Below are 20,772 nucleotides of genomic sequence, written 5' to 3' on the forward strand. Positions count from 1 at the left end.
AGGGGGAAGAAGGCGCTATTTGCTCCACATAGCAGAGAAAAAAATTAAAAAATAAACAACTGCAGTATGTGCACACATACATGCGTACGTACAGGTACATATGTGTACACGCACAGGGGCAGCGAGGCAAGGGGCCGGCTCGCCTTTACAACAAAAATCACGCGAAAAGGTGCGAAAGGTGCAGAATGTGCGAAGCGGCTGAACGAACCACGCCAGCGGGGGGACAATCGTTTCCCGATTCTGTCTTCTGTCTGAACAAACATTTTATAAACAGACCGTCGTCCGTCCCGCTTCGTAAAATGGTAAAAACATGAGCTGCGTGCGTGCAGTGGTTGCGTCCCCCCTCTTGCCCACAAACACACACGGAAAAGGGGGACAGATGGAGGAAGACATACATACGTTCAACACATTATGTGGTGTCAACCGCGAGAAATTTAATAAACAAACGTGTAAGGGGCGGGTAAAACACTGCGCATGGGAAAAGAAAGAAGAAAAAAAAAAGGAGAAAAAAAGGAAGAAAAAAAGGAAGAAAAAAAAGGCATACTCGTGGCATACCAACCTTTCGTCAATAAAACATCGGTTAATAAAACAGTTTGTGTTTGCGGCGCCGCTCCTACGGTGGGCCAGTTAATTGCACACATCCCTTGTGAGAGTTATTCAGGTGTGGAGGCTGCCCAGGCGACGTCACATCTTCATGGACTTCTTCGTCGACGAGGAAACCAAACTGGTGGAGCCCTTCCTCTTCTTCGACGACTTCTTCTTCAAACTGTCGTCAGCCGTTTTGGCCTTCCTATCACTTCTGTCGTTATCCTTCGTATCAACGCTGGAAGATACCAAATCGGTGTTCAAATTGTCGCTCTTCGCTTTGCTACGTCTGTTCTTATCATTCTTACTCAATACGGATGAAGAAGATGGAGAGGGGGTGCTCAGCTTTTTCCCTTTGGGTAATTTTCCATCCAATTCTAAGCTTGAATCAAATGGTTCCACACAACAACTGTTTTCATTTTCCAGATCTAAATGGCTGCTCACTCTGGAGTCATTTCTACTCAAATCGTAGTCACTACTTTTCTTGGACTTGCTGTTACTTCGCTTTTTTGACGTGTTTTCAAAAATTTCACTGCTAAGACTGTCCTCGTTCTTTGGAGTGCCTTTTTTCAGCTTGCCCGACGAATGGTCTGCATTATTAAATGTGCCACTACTGCTCATTTCCTTCTCTTCAGTTATATTTGCCTCCCCCGTTTTTTTCTTACCTTGGCTGGTACTTTTAACTTGTGATGGAGTTTCCTTCGTTTTATCCACCGATTTTCTCCTCGAATTATTTGAAGTTTTTAAAATTTCATTTGTAGAATTGCTATCCCCTATGCTTGTCTTCATTGTCATTGTGCTGACTAAATCTGAGCTTTCTTCCTTAATTTCTGTTTTCTGTTTTGAGCTTTTCTTTTTACTTTTTTTTTCATTTTCATCTGCGTCTACGTCGGCGTTTGTTTCTCTGTCATCTCCATCGTCGTCCAGGTCTCCATAGTCCTCCTCCACCTCTTTGTCTTCTTCGTCGTACGGGCTGGGCGCATTCACATCGGTGGGTTTTTCTCCCCCGGGTGTCGCAGCGCTGGGTGTTGCAGCGCTGGGGGGCGCTTCTACCTCGCTACGCTTGGACTCATTCGTTTTGTTTTCTGCTTCCTTCTTGTCGTGCGAAACTTCCTTGGTCTGCTTTTCCTCCTCATTGGCGCCCCCTTCTTCTGCCGCTGCCCCCTCGAGGCCTCCCAAACTTTGCGCGTTCTCCGTTTTTTCCCCCTCCAGGGTTGTGGCTGCACTAGTACTTCCTTTCTTCTTCACGTTGGCTTTTTTCTTTTGACTAGCGGTTAAATTTTCTGGGCTCCTTGGACTCACTTCCTTAGTGGGGCTACTCACCCCTTCGGATTCTTTGGGAGTTGCCAACTGCTGTGTCGTTTTCTCGTCTTTTTCTTTCTTCACTTTTCTCTCTCTGGATTTTTTGTCCTTCATGGTAGAAGTTGCTCCATCGGGGGCACTTACAGGAGCGCTACTCGTCGTTTTTTCTTTATCGGTGGGGTCTCCTAGGTTTTCCTTCTCGTCAGTTTTTCCCACAGATTGGATGCTCGTCGGTAGGTCCTTATCGTTCAGTGGGTCACCGTTTAAGTTCGGTTCATTCGGGATGGTCGCACTTTCCTCGTTCGTCTGCAGGGCGTTCCCCGCGCTTTCACTGGGCATTTCGGCTCTCACCGTTGGGGTGCCACTACCATTTGCAGTGGTACTGGGGGCGGCACCTGTGGCTGCATTGGTGATGCCACTCGGGCCGCAGACTGCCCCCCCGGTTGGTCCTCCCGCATAGCCGCTACCCTGATAGGCGCTCCCCTGATAGGCACCCCCCGGATAGGCACCCCCCGGATAGCCGCCCCCCTGGTAGTTTCCCCCGGCGTAGTTGTTCCCCGCGTTGCTGGGAGCGCCACCGGCATTGCCTCCGTTATCGTTCGGGTCGTCCACCTCCACCTTCTCCGATCGACTAAAACTGTTGTAGTCATAATTCGTCCTGAGCTTCCGTCTCTTATCTTCGTTCTTCCTTATGTAGGAATTTTTAAGGTTGCCATTTCCGTTGGTGTTTAGGAGTTCCTCTTTCTGGTTAATGTCGAAGCTGAGGAAGAAGTCGTAGAGTTGGCCCACCTTGTAACCCTTGAGCTTCAACTCGTTGATATCCTTGAGCATATTCAAATTGCTATTGCTAATTTCCATTATGAGTAGCCTCTTGATGAGTAGGAAGAACAGAATGGGTAGTTTCATATTTTTACAAAACTCCACTTCCTTCTCGTTCAACAGGTCCAGTTCTACAAACGTATCGATGTTTAATTTTTTGCTTTCCTCCATGTCTTCTTCCTCCTTTTGCTTAATTCTGCATTCCTTTTTGTTGCTCTTGAGGGCTTTCGCGCCGACCTTTTCTGGCTGTTCCTGCAGTTGCAGTTGCAGCTGCTGCAGTTGCTGTTGCTGCTGCTGCTGCTTGACTGCTTCTTTCGCCCGCCGGTTCTTCTCAATTTCGTACTCCTGCACCTGCTCGATGTTCTGCAGCCCCAGCGTTTTCCACTCCTGCAGTTTGGTCAACCTTTGGCGGAGCTTCTGCTCCTCCAGGAGCAGCTGAATGAAATATTCGTGGTGTTGCGGGGAGTGAAATCTGGATAGCGGCTTCAGCGCAGTATACAATTCCTTTTCCTCCTTGGTCCTCTTCTTATCCCTCTGCATTTGCGACTTGGTGTCCAAGAGGCCCCTCTCAATAACGGTCCTTTTTCTGTAAATCCTTTCATCCAATTTGGAGTTATAAATCTCCAGCACCTGCAATTTTAGCTCCTTCTGTTGAGGCAAATCTGATTCTTTAAATTCCATATCAGCTAGCAACAACTCCGCGTCGTTATCATATTCAATATCGAAGTCTCCTCTTAGTGGCCAGTAGCCTATAATCTGCGTCCTGTTGTTTTTCTTCGATTTCGGTTGCACATAATCATCATTTTCGTTTAGATCCTTTTCTGTAACATGTTCAATTTCGTATGGATTTCCATCCGGCTTTATTAATAACCTTTTATTATCCGGCAGCGGGGCACAATTAGATTTAAGGTAAAAATTGTAGTAATGTTTTTCACACTCTCTATCCGTCTTGGCAATTTTCGCAGCGGAATTTACCAAATCAGCTACTTGTTCCCAATTTCCAAACCCATATTTGCTTATCCCATCTAGCAGTAGCAGCTCCTCTTCTGCACTCCAATTTAATTTATACAAAGGGAAGTCATATTTTGGTATGGGTATATAATTGTGATAGTTATAATGCTCACATTTTTCGGATTTCATCTCCTTTCCACTGCTGAAGCAATTTACACATAGGTCGAAATCTACACACTCGGCGCACCTTATTCTTATTGCATGCGTAATATCTTTGTTACATATATCGCAGTGATAGTTGCTGTCAAATATGTCCTCTTCAATCGCTCCCTCCAATGAGATGTTATTGCTCGTGTTCACGTCTAGGATGTGACATTTTAAGGAGGATCCCATTCTCTGCATGTCATTCATGTTTTCCATAAAATCGAAATTGGTACTTCCTGGAATGATGTTATCCTTAAACATTGGGGGAAATGGCTGTGCTGCATTTTGCTTGAATGGCATGTTCGCATGCTGCTGTGGGATCATTTGCATGTGTTGCGGTAGATTCGCCACATTCTGCATTTGCATTTGTTGCTGCGGCTGGTGATGCTGCTGCTGATGCTGATAAGCCATGCTCTGCTGCATCGGCGAGAGGCCCTGCTTCTGCGCGTGCAGGTGCAGTGGAGGCACGCTCTGCTGCGCGTGGTGCAACATGCCCTGCTGCTTCTGCTGCTGTTGCTGCTGCTGCAGGAACATCTGCTGAGGCGTCAACATGCCCTGCTGAAGCATGTACTGGTGCTGCATGTAGGGGCTGTGCATCCACTCGTAAGAAAGCTGCTGGGGACCCATGTGCTGCGGAGTTGAAGACGCCCTCGGGAAAAACGGGGGCTGCTGCTGGTACATGTGCATGGGGTTGCCATGCATGAATGGCGGCATGTTTTGCTGGCTCAGGGGAACGTGCGAGAAGGACACGTGGCTGGGCTGCCTGTTGATCGAGCCGGATATGCTCGTCGTGTTCATCGTTTTGGTCGTGGGGCCCATCTGCTGCTGGGCGTTCTGTTGGTGCTGCACGCCTTGCTGCATACCCTGCTGCATGCCCTGTTGCGCGCTCGGCGGGTGCTGAAACAGTTGGGGCACCCCCTTCTGCGCGGTGGACGAGGCGAGGAGGGGCTGCACGTTCGACTGGTTGGACGAACCCGGCGACTGCATTAGCAACTGCTGCGAATTCTGCTTGGCCTGCAGGAGGTGCGGCCCCGGCAGCATGTTCGGCGGCATGTTTGGCGGCATGCTCGGTTGCACATTCTGCTGCACGTTCTGTTGCACGCCCTGCTGCACGCCCTGCTTGTTGGTCAAGTTGTGACTCATGCTGAGGCCCACAGCGTGGTTCACGCTGCCCATCGGGTTTGGCAAGCCGTGCTGTTGCTGCAGCTGCTGCGCGGGCATGTTCCCGCCGTTGCCACTGCTATTGTTGTTGCTGCTGCTATTGTTTTTACTGCTGCTGGTGCTGCTCATATGCTGTGATGTGCTGCTACCCTTGTAGGGATATTTCAACGGCATAGGATTTACATGGCTCGACGGGTTGGTCATGGAGGTCATGCTCGACGTGTTGGCACTTCTTTGCGAATTGCTGGAGGAATCCATGGGGTTCATTACATGCCTCGGCATCTTCTGCGAAATGGAGTTGCTCCTCCGGTCAGGGGAATTCATCGATAACATCTGAGGCATTTTCAGGATAGAAGCATTTGCCTGTTTCTGGGCACCTTGTTGGGGTGGAAACTTGGAAGGGTTATTTGGCTGCATCATATTATAGGGGTGGATATTTTTCTGATGAAATAAATGCTGCAAATGCATTTGCTGTTGAATTTGAAATTGCTGGTGCAGTTGATTGGGCATGAAATTATTTGGGGGCACGCTACTGCTGCTGCTGCTCGTGCTGCTATGTGGCTGTGAGTTGGTCATTTTGTTATCTCCCGCGTTCTGCCCGGGGGGCATGAACTGGTTGTGCTTATGTTTGAGCATTCCTCCTGCTGGCTGCTTCACATTTTGCATACTTTGCACACTTTGCACACTTTGCATATTTTGCATATTATCCAAGGGGTCTCCTCCACCCCCACCGCTGCTATTCATGCTAGTATGCATGCCACTTTGACCCCCATGTGGTTGTAGCATGTTCGCCCCATGCGATTGCAGCGCGTTCGCCCCATGCGGTTGCAGCATGTTCGGCCCCATAAACATGCTTGGGAAATTCATCATTTGATTCGGGGGCACGCTGTTCATCCTGGGGTTGTTCATGCCGCTGCTGAAGCCGCTGCCAATACCGCTGCCAATACCGCTGCCCATGCCGCTACCCATGGCGCCCTTCCCATTCTGCCCATTCACGTGGGGCATATAATTCATATTCGAACTGCCCATCTCCGCGGGGGGCCCGCCCCCCTTGTTCATTAAGCTGTTCGATGCACTTCTTATCATCCCAATGGCTTTGTTATTTTCTGCATTCTCAAAGAAGGGGTCTCCTTTTCCTGCCATGTTAAGATGATTCCCACCACTGCTGCTTTCATGTTTGTAGGCGTTTTCTAAATGCCCTGCGTTGCTGTCAACGTAACTCCCATTCATCATGCTGGTTGCACTGTCCTTCTCGTGATTGGCATACATGAGATTCACATCGTCCATTTTCATTTCGTGCATGTTGATGGCGTTCCTGCCTTTCTCAATGTTACTACCTCCGTTCTTGCTATCGTTCGTGTTGCCCTGCTCGTCGTCCTCTGGGTCGTGGAAGGCATCCCTGTGATTGTTGTGATTATTATTATTATTATTATTATTGTTGTTCTCCCCGTTGTTGTCGCCACTTCCTCCTGCACCCCCAAGGCCGCCACCTCCGGAACCTCCGGAACCTTTCATCCCGCCACAGTTACCCGCGCTGCCGCCCCCGTTGGGCGTGTCACCTCGGCAGTTGCCGTTTGAATATGCGCCGGAGTAGTTGTTCCCACCGTTGTCACCTCCGCTGTTGCTAATGCAGTAGGTCGTAGGATCCTCACCCCATTTCGGGCAGTTCCTAAGGACGCTTTGGTCTACACTACTGACGGGGAGTAATGAGCAATGCGAGGGCTCCACAACCATGGGGGATGACGATTTGTATGCTCCTTGTTCTTCCTCACTGAGGGATAAAAATTCAATCACCATATTTTTACAAGCCATATTAAAATATAACATTTTTTTTCCACTCGGGGGGGTAACACGAGCGTTATGTGCGCTTCGGTTTGGTATCCCCAGCTGGGTTACACAACGATTTGGTTTTCCCTGGATGGTTTTATATTCGCTCTTGAACTGAGCATCCCCCTTGTTGCCCTTCCTAACAAACCCATCTTGACCTCTTCCATTATGCACACAATACAGATGATTTATTTTTCCCTTTTGGGGCTCTCTCAATAGGGCTCCGTCTCTCCATTTCCTCTTCCAATTTCTCCTCCCGTGCAGCCAGCAAATGTCGCAACTTTTGCTAATTCGCCTAGCCACACGTTTTCTTAAAAAGGGCACAATGCTGACGCGGTTCATTCTTCCTCGTGTTGGTCTTCCCCCAATAGGATCCCCAAAAGGGGGAGGGACACATGACGAACACGCTTGAGAACCCTTTGCAAAGCAACCGTTTTCATAACGCACTTCATCACACTTGGTTTTGTGCAGATGGGGAATATTCCCCCAAAAGAGGAAATCAATTTTGCGGTCAACATGGCATATCCCTTTAAACATGGCAGAGGCTCCTTTCCTCATTTCGCAATTGCTAATAAAAATGGGGGTACACAAAAGAGGCTCTGATTGGAAATTCATTTCGAAGCAAACATCATCAGAGATGGCAACGTCCCGGTGAGAAGAACGCTGATTCGATTTAACAGTACAACCTTGCGTTTGTTTCATGAGCAAAATATTTTCAACTGTTGCCCTAAAAAGGGGTGTGCCCCAAAGAATGCGTTGGGGAAAAACACCTCCAAGGGCTGTGCTACCCCTGTTAGATGTAGCCAAATGATAAGCTAATTTCATCATTTCGTATGTTGACACACTGGTTTTGTCCCCTTCATCGTTTTTCTCCACACAGGCATGCCCTTCTTTACACATTTGCTGCCACGAAAAGGTTGTTCTTTTTAACAACTCGTGCAAGTCGCTATATTTTTGAGCCAACTGGAAATAATTAATGAGGGTGTTTAAAAAGTGACTTCTCGGTGTCTTGATCTGTGTGGGAAGAAGGTCTCTACCTCGGGGCACTTCCCCTAATGTGCACAACCACACAGGGTTATCACCACTGCAAAGCATATTATTGGTCAAATGGTATGAATGCTTCTCCACCCCTTTCGGAAAAAATGCGCCCAAAAAAATGTCCTTCATCAGTTCGTGCAATGAACAGATGGGGTGCGACAAACGGGTTGCGAACGTCGTTAGATCATTTAAAACGGCATGCTCAATCGAGGAGCGTCTTCCGCTTTCCACCAGATGGCAAGAAATATTCTCTCCTTTTTTTGTAATTTCAGAAAAAGCCTCTTCCGCGTTGATATAGTTATTTATTAGCTCGTTCGTGGTAGAGCGGCCTTCGTTATAATTCCCCATAAATGCCGCCCTTTCACCCTTTTCCAATCGCGCGCAACGGGGACTGTCACTTCCGATGGTATTGATGCCTCCAGTTTGGTCCTCTTTCCTGTGCTCCCTCCTTGCAATATACCTTTTTTTCTTTATCCCTTTATTATAATATTTTTTTTTCGTTTTTTTGCTCTTCCTGCGCACCCCGCATCTTTCCACCTTTACAGTTTTGCCGCCTTTCGGAGTGTCAATTTGTTCATCTTTTGCATGCCACCCGTATGTATGATAATCCCCCACATGACTTGTGCATTCTTCGTTTAGACATACCGTATGACGATTGGGAGGAAAGCCCCTTTGCGAATTCTTCTCATCGTCCCTCTTCCTCCCATGTACGTTGTTACTACTGAGCAGTTTTGCGTGGTTGTGACGCCCACCGTTCAATTCTCCCTTGGTTGCCCTCCTCAGGTGCTCAAATAGCAAAATCTCGATGATTACATTTTTTACTATCTGCTGATTGAAACTTCTTAACTGCTCCTTTTCGTATTCTACACATGAATTGTAAACCCCGAAGCTTCCTTCGTACGTTGTTAATGTGCATGGATACGTCTCATCATATTTGTATGTATTATTCATCATATGGTTAATTCAGGGAAAGGGTAATATAATGAGGCGGGTTAAGGGGGAGAGGGGTGGCTTCGAAAAGGATGCAATGAATGCCACGTACGTTACATATGGGTACACATACGTAAATGGAAAATGGGCACGTGGTTTTTCAATTGGATTTGTCTTGGTTTGTTTTGCCTGTTTTGTCAGGTTTTGCCAGGTTTTGCACTGTTTTGCTTTTTTTTTTCTTTCTCTCTTCTTCCCGATTAGCTGCGTTCTTCCGTGCAAGTAGCTTTCTCCACAGTGTCAGCACTGTTGGCCTCCGCTTCTTCAGTTTCGAGCAATTTGTAGAAGCGGGGGGCAATTTGGAATTGTTCCCCCGTTTTCCAATTTTTGCCCCTTTGCACCTTTGCCACGTTTCGATTTTCCGACAAATGTGCACCCACTTCTCAACCCTTAAGTGAAAAGTTAAAGCAGTCAAAGGGGGGCGCGGCTGAAATCAACGCACTCAAGGTTTGCAATTCTTAAAATGTCCTTAGGTCATAAAAGAGAGATTAAACATGAACTTATAAAAAATAAGGGGTTCCCTATCATCATTGTTTGGTAAGCTAGCACAAAATCGTTAACACCGTTGCGACGGGGGGGGTTACAACACGCATGAACATTTTTCTTTCCCAGTGGCCCTTCGCATTTCCGCTTTTCCAGGGAGCTCGCCCGTGCTGCCCGTATATGTGCGCAAAAGTATGTCACTAGTACGTATACGTATGTACATATATATAAGTACATACGTTACATACATAATAAGCGCATATGCGTGCGCGCCGGGTGCGGAAAAAGTGCGTCACTGGCAGGGTTTAATGACACGTGAAATGTACGCATACGTACAAACATACGCGCACGTATATTGCGTATATTATTTTATACATATATATGCGTATACAATTTCGTTTTTTTTTTTTTTTTTTTTTTTATTCGCAATTTTCATCCTTTTCAGGAAATTAATAACATGTAAACAAGTGCGATTTTTAACTTATTTTCCTTTTATTTTTACTTATTTTTTCTTTATACGTAAAAAAGGAAAAACGGTAAATTTATCCAAAAGAAAAAAGCTAAGGGTTTTTATAAAAAAAAAAAAAAAAAATTTCAAAATAGTGCATGTTAACTGGGGGGTAGTAAATAATGCCAAGAAAAATAAAAAAAAAAAAAAAAAAACCATTTATTTTTGGGATACATACGCATACGTAAAAATACGCCCATGTGGGGATTCATCTTACGCGTACCTCCTCGCGCGTATGCCAATGGAATGAATATGCCATTTATGCGCTTCCAAAGGGGCGCACGAAGAATGTATTCGCGCGAGTGGGAATTAAAAAGGGGAAGGAAATGAAATTGTTAAAAAATTGCAATTCGTTTGGATCATCACTAAGTTAATACGCGTGATTGGGAATATTTTAAAAAATATTACGTGAACATTTACTATACAATTAAAAAGTTGCAAATGGGAAAAAGTTGTACCTCTGCTGAATACCTTCATCGTCGTAACAAATGCGCAATTTTAAAGGGCATTCTCGCGGTATGTAAAATGCTTATATAAATGTATATAACGTTATATGCATACCCCATTACATACGTTTGGGCTTACTGCAGCGTATGCGCTTATCGATCAACGCAAGGAGAACGTACCCACCTTTGCGATTGTCCCGCACATGTATGTATGTATATATACCCCCCCACATCCCCCTCTCATGCGTTGACACATGTACGTATATGCAATCGTTATTTTCACGTACACAAGAAAAAGCAGCTTTATCGAATCAAATGAGTTTTCTTAAACAAATTGAATTCCGTACATGTAAAGGAATTTTCCAAGGGGTTACAAATTGCGAACATGCAATTTTTCCCATTTTAATTTTCCAAAAGGAGGAATTGCAGTACAGAATAAAACTTCCCCACTGCAGAGTACTTGTTCGCACAGGTGCCATTCGTATAATACTTCCTCGATCACTTCACATGGGAGGGAAAAAAAAAAAAAAAAAAGTTCCGCACGGAATGGCATGATCGGATGGGTACGAGCGAATTCTCCGCGCACGCATAAAATTTCCGCGCGCACAACTAAGCGGGGTGCAACGGAGTTCCTACAGTTCCTACCCTTACCGCTTAAGTCTCCATGCGTATATGCACCCGGTGTATGCTACTTGTGCCCACCGATGTAGCCGCAATAAAGCGGAAAAAAATCAAAGCTGTGCAAAAAGTAGGCATACTGCGAAAGTGACCCCTGCGTTGAGTCATCACACCATGGGGAACCAAGAAAAAAAAAAAAAAAAAAGGCCAAGGACATACCTGTTCGTAATAAATTGCACATTAATTTGAATAAGTCAATCCTACATAAAAAAGGAAGTAATATTGGGGCGTTTTAAAAAAATCCCCTTATTGTGTAACTAACAAAAAAATGAATTAAACGAGGCAGTGTCGACAATTTATGCATAAATGTATGGAAAAAAAAAAAAAAAAATAATAATAAAGGAACACCCCAGGGGTGTTAAAATTTTGACCTTTAACAGGGGAGAGACGTGTCCAACCGAAGGCACAACGCGTAACGCAGCACATGTGAAAAAATTAAACCGCCATGAATGTACAAACCAAATTAGCGCAGATAAACCACTGTAACAAACGGCGTTAGACTAATTTGTCTTGTGATTACTCATGAATTCCTACCGCATTCAATTCGTGATAGGTAGCTTCGTCACATAATTGACAAAGAGGGATGCATTTACATGGGGGAAGAAGCTGTCTTGGGGGGGTTACCCCAAAAGAGATGGTTACATTTCCTACTGGGCACTCTTCGGACGTACATATGCTCCTTCCCAGGGGTTATATTTTGTAGTAGGGGTCTACGAAATGGTTTCCCACCACCTGCACGAGTAGTCACACAAGTGCACCTCGTAGCAACAGCACGGGAAAAAAGGAAAAAAAAAAAAAACAGACATGTGAAGGAATATGCGTAAAGTGTTCCACTAAACTTGTCATAATGGGATGCAAAACCGGGGGGCATTCACTTAAGCATTGTTATGTAACTCCCTCCCCCCTTCCTTCCCCAATGTTGTACGTATTTGCTAGCGACACATTTGTTAGTGGCACATTTGAGACGCGAGCAATTTCGAGTGAGATGCATTCGCGTCATTTATACGAGTGTGCAAAGAAGAAGCCTCTCCACACACCACCATCACATGTCCAAATGGATGCTCCTATGCGGGCACGCCCATGCTTATACACCTACTACGGATGTGAAGATCCTGGGCCAGCACACACGTACGTAGTTATTCTCATACATATGCATACGTGTAGGCGGATGCAGAGGTTCCCCTGAAGCAGCAAATACGCATAGAAGAAATAATGCTGCCGAGCTGCGAGCGAAAAATACACGCACATGTCATGTGTAAAGTGTGCACATCTGAATATTTACACTCTCGTGAAGTTATAACTAAAAAGGGGGAAAGGGAAAAAAACACTTCTGCTATTGTTCGCTCTCATGTGGGGATAACACATTTGACAAAAAAAAAAAAAAAAAAAAAAAAAAAACATGTAAACGCAGATAGATTAATCACTATAAACGTGGCCGTGCCTTTTGACTCTTCTCTCCTTCGATTTCACACTTCGTATCCCCTTTTGGTGACATGAAAGGAAAGCTCACGCCTAGGACTTCTCAATCAAAAGGTAAAATAGCAATACGCTAGCGAAAGTGCAAATGGTAAAAAAAAAAAAAAAAAAAAAATGCATATTTGTATATATGAACATCATTGTACACATTTACATGCACAAAATAAAACACCGTGTAAAAAAAAAAAAAAAATTAATAAACTAATAAATTAACAAATTAACAGATGAACGAATGAATAGTGCACAACAGGGGAAGGAACATTTTACACAGCTATTCCTCCCTGCCATTTTTACAATGCTTAGCTTCACAAAATAGGAAGAAGCAACGATGAAGCAGCGACCCTAGCGCTGATGTAGACTGCAGAGTGGTACGCAAATGCGCAGAGAAAAAAGTAAAAAGGGGTCAAGTCTTTCCCGTGGGCACGCATGTAAATATATATACATATATACATGCACAGGCATGTGCCTATTCGCAGAATAAGCCTTCTCCTAAACGTTGGCTACCTCACGAAGGTGTGTGTACAATCGCGGAGGGGGAAAATAGAAGGCAAGCCAAAGAGTGCTCTTTGAAATATGTACAAACAGGTAGTGTCACTTACCTCTTCCTGTTTTTTCAGAGCGCATTAAAAGACCGCCATTTTGTGTAAAAAATACGGCCATAAAAAGGTACAAAAAGGTGTAAAAAAAAAACAAAAAAAAAAAAGCGTAGCACATAATTAAACAATGTGCACCCCGGACGAATTCCCTTTGAGCACCACCCATATCTAAAGCCAGTGGTAAGGAGCGACGATAATTGCAAAATAAATGAGTGCACAATGATGCCCGCCATTTGGGTCGCCACGCATTTTGCCTGCACTCAATATTTGGAGTAGTAGCTACTTTGAGGACCGAAAAAAAAGGGGGGCATGCAAAAATGCTGCGGTTCGAAAGTTCTTACCCATCGGAGGGACTACCTCATTAAAGGGTATGCACAACTGTTTGGTGTAATTCTTAGAAAAGGGTAATTTTTTGCACCTATTTTGTTCCATTTTTTTTTCCCCCAATTACGGGTGCTCTAATAAGTGTACTTCTACCAGCGGAGTATTCCAAAAGGGGGGCAAAAAAAAAAAAAAAACAGAAAAATAGGAAAACATAACAACCCTGCACAGTTAAACATTCCTTTCGCTTCCCATTAGCGTGTCACCTTTTTCCCAAATCGCAATGAACACCTGTGCGTTGTGGGTACTTCCCTAAGGTGAGGTCCACACTGAGAGGTATAAGCACATAACTAACCACACACAATGGAGTTCCTCATTCGAATCTTCACTTTCAATGTGTAGGTGCCTAACGAGGCGCACAAAATGTTTACTTCTTAAATGTTCCACCTCAATTTTGTGAATTTCCTTTTTATGCCAAATGACCCTTTCCGGGAACGTCGCAAAAAAAGGGGGAGGTGGGCCAGCTGGCACGCAACTGTTTCGATCAAGTGGAGGAAAAAATGGAGAAGCATAAGATGTAGTACAATTTGTTGCACCGCAAAAGATGGATACGTCAACGATTGTGCAGATAGCCCTTTGGGGGTTCTGCCCTCCAAGAAAAAATGCATTTCTATGAGTATCTTCTCCCCCCCCATAAAAAAAGGAGTCTCTTCGGTGTAGAAGCGCTTCGTCCGTTTTTCCATTTGGGAATGACGAAGCGGGTGTTTCAGCGCAGCGCGGGGGACTCGAAATTGCACAAAAATTGCACAAGGGTTGAACCCCCGGGGGAAACGCAACGCACGCACAGCTGCGCTTGTTGAGCGGCGCGCCGATGCGTTATGTTATACTGTGCTATACTATGCTGTGCTGTACTGCATTGTATTATTTTTTTTTTTTTTTTTGCCGCGCTGCAAACACGCCGTTATTTTGGAACACCATCGTGTGGCGAAACCGGGATAGTTAAACGCATACGTGTAGGAATGTACGCGTGATGGCACGCTTTTCTTTTATTTCCTTCTCTTTTATGTTCTTCTCATTTGCTTTGCTTTGCGTTCCTTATTTCTTTACTTTCACGTACACCCAAGTGCAACACGCGTTGAGCGCTTTACATAATTGTGGCGAGTCCCCTCCCCCCGTGCGAGAACGACCCTCCCAATTTTTCTGCTCCAAAGCACGCAACGAATAAATGACCTACACGGGGAGATTCAGAAATGTGCGTACCCTCCTTTGAAAGTCGGCAGGATTGTACACCAACGGGGAGTGCGTATAGCTCTGCGCGGGTGAATGTGCCACGATAGCGTGCCCGATTGACAGTCATACCAACGTTTCAGCGTACATTGCAGTAGGGGTAAAGGAGCCCATCCCTGGATCGTGTGCAAGTGGGAAGAATACTGGAGCAGAAGGTTTCAGCAAGGAAAGGGCATTCCACTCAGCAGATCGTAACTGTGCCGTTTTTTCCCTCCATAGAGGTGAAAACTTCCCGACTGATCTCCCCCCCGCAATTGGCAGAATGAGCAACCCGCAAAACTTCGATATACACAATTTGAGAAGGCTAGGAAAGATAGGGGTAAGCGTGGGGGCATTTCTCGGGTTAACATCATTTAGCAGTTGGCTGTTTAATAACAGCCTATACAATGTAGAGGCAGGAAAGAGAGCCATAAAGTACAACAGGCTGTTTGGCCTATCGAACAGAATATACGGAGAAGGGACTCATTTTTTAATCCCCTATTTTGAGAGGTGTATAATTTACGACGTGAGAACGAAGCCTCGTGTTCTCATGTCCTTAACAGGATCTAGAGATTTACAAATGGTTAACATCACATGCCGAGTTTTGTCTAGACCGAATGAAAATAAACTGGTAGAAATATATAGAACTTTGGGAAAGGAATATGATGAGAAGGTCCTTCCTTCTATCATTAACGAAGTGCTAAAAAGTGTGGTGGCTCAGTATAACGCTTCTCAGTTGATTACCCAAAGGGAGGTTGTAAGCAAATCTGTTAGGGAACAGCTGGTGCAGAGGGCCAAAGATTTTAATATCCTCCTAGACGACGCGTCCATAACGCACCTAAGTTTTAGTAATGAATATGAGAAGGCTGTGGAAGCCAAACAGGTGGCTCAGCAGGAGGCTGAAAGGAGCAAATACATCGTTTTAAAAGCAGAACAAGAAAAAAAATCAACAATTATTAAAGCACAAGGGGAGGCCGAAGTAGCCAAGTTGATTGGACTTGCGGTGAAGGATAACCCTGCCTTCATGGAACTTAAAAAAATAGAACTCTCGAAGGAGGTCGCCAATATCATTTCCAAATGTCAGAATAAGGTTATGTTGTCCACGGACTCGCTTCTGTTCAATTTTGCCAAGTGACCCCCGGGTGGGAGGCCTACAGAGGAATCATGCCATGTGTAAGGCTCGCCATCAGATATATAAGCGTTGCGGCGGTGATGCGGGGATTTCTCCCCTCGCGCGGCACTTCAATACGCACTGCAGCCTGTTCCCCCGAATGGTTGTTAATTTTTTCTAGGTAGCCACATCCCACAGTGTGCGGCCATGCTGACCTAACACCAACACGATGCTCATCGTGCGCATGAGTGCGGTTAGCATGTCCCCACCCCGCAATTTTGCCGCTCTTCAGTTTGGTCCTTCTCACGCGGTTATTTCGTAGTTTGCCATTCCTTACATTGCCCTTCCCCAACAGACACGGTGCCCCCGCGAAGTTGCCACCTGCATGTCTCACCTTTGCCTAAACACGCTTCGCCATTTTTCATTTGTAATTTTTTAAGCAACTCCATTTTGACGTATTTTAAAAATTACCCCTTGGTTCTGCAGGGGTGTACCGCTCGGTCCTGCAGGGGTGTACTTCTCAGTCCTGCCGGGGGCGCCACTCCAACACCGCTGCACGGCTGCACCGTTGCACGGCTGCCCCTCTGCCTATTCCTTCTCCTCTTCGCAAAAGAGCAACTCCTTGTTCAGCTCGTCCTGCCGAAATGGTGAGCATGCAAAGTAAGCGGTGGAGAAGTGTGCATCCGCTGGGGGGGCAAAGAATGGGGAGATAAGTTAGTATCAATGTTGCGCTTTCTACCGCCACGGGTGTGTATCTTTTTTTTTTTCTTTCCTACGTCTATCTCAATTAAATCATCCGGGTAGTTAAAAAAGTAGCTGTAATATTTGCACGACCTAAGGGAAAAAAATTTCATGTGCAAGTGGCCACATGGTGAGCTTCCTTCACATTTCGTTTTCGCGTCCGGGGAGGGGAGGAAGTTCTCACTTTGGTTTTTTGTTTTTTTAAACGCACGTGAAGAAGCAGCGGAAGGATCGATACTGGGCTGATGCGTCACGTGGGACATTTTTCACGACAGGCGTTTGCATGTCATGTAATGCGACCCTCCTATGTGCTGGTGTAAAGTGAGGACTCTCCCCCCTCCGGGTCTTTACCTTATTTGATACGTTTTGGAGCACCACTTGTGGATATGCGATGAATAATGGATTTTTTTATTTTTGTAAAAGTCAAAGTTTCTGTTGTCTTTCATTTGATCCTTTGGGTAGCTGCCCCCCTTGGTGTCCGTGTCTATCTCTGCCACGAACCCTTGCAGCTCGTTTTTGCTCAGCTTGCATATTTCCTTAATGTCGATGATTTTCTTTTTCTGGTTGGACTCCAGCAGCGTTTCGATGAAGTCAATTATTTTTAGGTGGTCTGCGTGGGGTGCCATGTGGGGGGTGTACATAAGCGGGCTCACTATCGCCAATGCTACAGCGGGGGGGCCGATTTGCGAACCCCCATCTGCGCCTCGGAGTCTACCCCCCTCTTTCCGCACCTTCGTTCTTTTCGTCCAGCACTTTGAACAGCTTGGTTAGGGTCCTCTCCACCAGCTCCAGCGCGGGGATGTTGGTCTGAGCGATTGGGGAGGTCATTCGAATGAGGGGTGTGAGGAGTGTAAGCAGTGTAAGCAGTATGAGGAGTGTGTGAAAAATGTAAAACTTCGAAGTTGCAGCAGTGTGGCGATTCTTTTTCACATATGTTTTCCTATATGGTGTGTTTACTCCACCGCTGCGTTGACGCCGCAGTGATGATAATGTGTCTGGCCCGCACTGGACTTTCTTTTGTCCCTCCCCTTTCCTTAATTTTACCTTTTCCGATTTTTTGGAGGGCCCCTTTCCCTTGTACCCCCCCGCGGAGTCCTCCTTAAAGTCCTCCTTCTTCTGCTTCTCATCGTTTATCGAATTGTATATCTTCTGTACGGTGTCCAATTTTATGCTGTTAATGATGATGGTGATGGAGACCCTCAAAAAGGCAGCCACATCTAATTCTAGGTTCCGGTCAAAGTTGAGGGAGGACAGAATGATGTGGATGATGTTTTTATTCAGGTAAATTCTGCTGCAAGAGTCCAGGACATTTTTGCAGTCGAATATGTGTATCTTCTTTTTGCCCTTGAGGTTGTGCTTGACTAATTCCTGGCACAGGTACTTCTGCAGCATTTTCGCGTTCCGCTCGAAGATGCTGTTTCGGATGCCTTCGAATCTGTGGTGGGGGGGAAGCAAAGGAGAAGTGTAGAAGTGCACAGATGACGCGGCGTGCCAAGAATCACGCGTGCCCACATTTTGGTAGAGTTCCCTTTTGAATGTGGCCACTTCCTCGCTGAGGCGCCCCTCACCTGAGGCGCAGCACCACCTCGCGCACATCCCTGTAGTACACATAGTTATCATCGTTGTAGGAGAAAACGCGGAGCAGCAGCTTGTACTCCTGCCTCGACATGATGTGCTCGTTTTGAAGAAGCACCCTTTTCATCTGGGAGCGGTGAATAAACCCACTGTCTGAAGGATCATATTTTCTAAATTCCTGCAGAAACGTTTCGTACATGAAATTCAGTTCGTTCTCGTAGCATGCAAAAATTAGCTGCTTGTAGAGGAGCAAGCTGTCCAAAGGGATGGCCTCAAAGTGCTCCCGATTCCTTTTCAACTCATATAGGTATGTGGGGATGACATGCAAGTAGTTATTATAGCAGACACATCCGTTGTCCTCTTCATCCGCAAAAGAAATGTACAGTAAAAAGTCGTAGTAATTATCGGTAAAAATATAGGGGTAAAATTCATTGTCTTGGTCGAAAAGGAAAAACTCACAATTTCTTGGGACACTTTTAGACTCATAAAAAATGTTACTTCCATTAAACATATTATTTTTGTAAATGCTAATATCTTTGATGAGGTCTACTTCTTTATTGTTAACGTTGAATAGGTTCAGCAGTTTTTTTTTATCATCTCTATTTGTGGCCTTTTTGGCTGTCCCTTTTTTGCTTCCCTTGGGGATATTTGGCGTGTCCGAAAATTCCCCCTTGGAACTGTCGTCCGTGCTGGTGCTCCCCTCTTCATTCGACTCATAAAAGGGGTAGCTCTCCGGGGGGAATTCATTTGGCTCCGGTTTGTCCTCCCCCCCCGCGTGGCTCTTCAGCCGCCGGTGGCTCACGCACATCTTGTGGTTCACCATTTTTAGAATCTCCACGTAGTGCTCCTGCTTCAGTTTTCCTTAACGGGTTGGGAAGTTAATGGGGTAAGAAGTTAAGGGGTTAGGAAGTCAAGAAGTGAAGTAGTCAAAAGTTACGAAGTAACGAAGTCGCGAAGTCACGGGGTGGCAAACCTGAGCGATGCCCCAAACCGCGTCGTGCCACATTTCATGCCTCTCACCACACGGGTAGCTGATAAGCGGCTGAATAGGGGATTAACTCCTCCAGCCTGGTAAGCCCTTCCGAGCCATTCCATCAATTTCTCTCCCCCCATTTTGTCTTACCCTTCTTCTTAATGTCCACATCGGCGAAGTAAAAGGCCAAGTTGAGCTTCAAAAACGAGAGGGCTTCATTTAGCTTTTCATTGTCCACATTTTTTGTGCTTCCTTTTGCTAACTCGGAACTCCCATGATCCATACTCATATCCGCTTTGGAATTTACTTTGTCTAATTCTAAGGTCTCATCAAAGAAGGTCTTTTTGTGGAACAACTTATCCGCTTTTACGAATGTTTTTTTTTTTTCTCGGAGCTCCTTTTCTTCTTCCTTCTTCCTTCGAGCCGCTTCCCGCTCGTCTTTGATTTTTTGCAAAATCGCCTCGATGCTCCCCTCGTCGGCGGGTTTGATGAACCTAGTTCGCATGAACCTGCGGGGGGGGGGTTAAAGTGGGAGGAGCGCCACGGGGTGTCTTAAACGGGGAAAAAATAGCCCCAACTGGTAAGAAACAGCAAGCAACGAATGGTAGGAAAATGACTTATTTTTTCCTGCCGCATAATGGCGTTATGTGAACGCCCATATTTGTTCTTTTTGGTAACTCGGATGAAAGGTCAAGGTTGTTCCTAAGTTTCTCTTTATCTTTGATGAGCCTGGCAGAGGGAAAAAAAAAGGGGCGTTTTTTTTTTTTTTTTTTTTCGTTTGTGCCGATGGCAACCACGTGAGCGCAAAAATGGAACACCTTTTAGTTAATAGGACCCTTCCATCTGGAGGGCATATCTCTTTAGGGCGACGTTCCCAAAATGTGGAGATGCATATTTGTTTTTTCACCCTCCCAGGTAGAAGCAGCTGCGTTATCGTCACAGATGGGTTAAGTCTTTCTCCATTTTGTCTTTTTTTTCTTTTTCGTCTTTTTCTCCTTTTTCTCCCTTTTTTTTTCGTTTTTTTCCGCTTTCCCTACTTGTCAATCCAGGCCTCGCAATTCAGACCCATGTCCACCGTCCTCACTAAATTCTCATTTTCAAATTTGAACGTCACGAAGTATTTGTCTCCATTTGGGGGCTCCCCTCCGAAGGTGTTCACGTCAATCGGTCCTACTTCAGTTATGGTGAAGGCCGCGTTCACCGTGCATTTGGCGATGGATTCGTTTTCATTTTGGTGGTAAAAGGTGACCTTATAGCTGCGGTGTGTTTGTGCCGTGGGGGGGAGTTGAAAGAAAATGAAGCGGACAAAACAGATGAATAAATAAGCAGCGTAGGAGGGGCAAATCCACGTGGCCCATCCCGTTTGACACTTTCTTTTAGGCTAAGACTGCGTGGGGGACAACTCCGCTCTTACTAGTGCTCCCCCTTTTCTTCGTCCTTCCCCTTGACGAGTATCCTGTAGGCATACCTGCATTGGTGTTCGTAAGTGAACGCGCGCGTGGGCACCTATATGTAAATTTGCTTATGTATCTACCTACTCATCTGGTTATAAATCTACACATGCCTCTGAGCATGTCTAATTTGTCTCCCCTCCCCAGTTAGATTACTTGCGCGTCCACTGCTTGATTATGCCGACCAGCAACTCAATCCTTTCGTCCATCCCTGAAATGGTTCCTCTCTTGAGTGAGACCCTTTCCAAAAGAGGGATAGCTCACTTTGCAGAA

At 45.6% G+C, this 20,772-nt stretch overlaps 4 protein-coding genes across 4 annotated transcripts, besides 7 other annotated features; 1 reads left to right on the forward strand and 3 right to left on the reverse strand.

The window, feature by feature from the left end:
- Positions 1–84: 84 nt before the first annotated feature.
- PVX_094945 (transcrition adapter 2, putative) lies at positions 85–6,291 on the reverse strand (the record flags this gene model as incomplete). Its single annotated transcript, XM_001614407.1, has 1 exon — positions 85–6,291. One exon carries the CDS (start codon positions 6,289–6,291, stop codon positions 685–687), a length of 5,607 nt encoding a protein of 1,868 aa, XP_001614457.1. The 3' UTR covers positions 85–684.
- A 369-nt stretch (positions 6,292–6,660) lies between these two features.
- Positions 6,661–6,769: a microsatellite.
- Positions 6,770–11,119: 4,350 nt separating this feature from the next.
- Positions 11,120–11,161: a microsatellite.
- A 3,058-nt stretch (positions 11,162–14,219) lies between these two features.
- Positions 14,220–14,287: a microsatellite.
- A 143-nt stretch (positions 14,288–14,430) lies between these two features.
- On the forward strand, positions 14,431–16,272 carry PVX_094950 (prohibitin, putative). Its single transcript, XM_001614408.1, has one exon. The coding sequence runs from the start codon at positions 14,932–14,934 to the stop codon at positions 15,781–15,783; it is 852 nt and encodes a 283-aa protein (XP_001614458.1). The 5' UTR covers positions 14,431–14,931; the 3' UTR covers positions 15,784–16,272.
- Positions 15,497–15,531: a microsatellite.
- Positions 15,625–15,655: a microsatellite.
- A 49-nt stretch (positions 16,273–16,321) lies between the features above and the next one.
- Positions 16,322–16,416: a microsatellite.
- A 431-nt stretch (positions 16,417–16,847) lies between these two features.
- On the reverse strand, positions 16,848–19,553 carry PVX_094955 (hypothetical protein, conserved; the record flags this gene model as incomplete). The annotated part of the gene is made up of 5 exons (XM_001614409.1): positions 16,848–17,110; positions 17,232–17,307; positions 17,545–17,935; positions 18,069–18,936; positions 19,199–19,553. 5 exons carry the CDS (start codon positions 19,551–19,553, stop codon positions 16,848–16,850), a joined length of 1,953 nt encoding a protein of 650 aa, XP_001614459.1.
- Positions 17,695–17,733: a microsatellite.
- A 528-nt stretch (positions 19,554–20,081) lies between the features above and the next one.
- PVX_094960 (hypothetical protein) lies at positions 20,082–20,708 on the reverse strand (the record flags this gene model as incomplete). The annotated part of the gene is made up of 2 exons (XM_001614410.1): positions 20,082–20,304; positions 20,656–20,708. 2 exons carry the CDS (start codon positions 20,706–20,708, stop codon positions 20,082–20,084), a joined length of 276 nt encoding a protein of 91 aa, XP_001614460.1.
- Positions 20,709–20,772: the final 64 nt, after the last annotated feature.

Source organism: Plasmodium vivax, chromosome 8, assembly GCF_000002415.2.
Source record: "Plasmodium vivax chromosome 8, whole genome shotgun sequence".
Taxonomy (NCBI): Eukaryota; Apicomplexa; class Aconoidasida; order Haemosporida; family Plasmodiidae; genus Plasmodium; species Plasmodium vivax.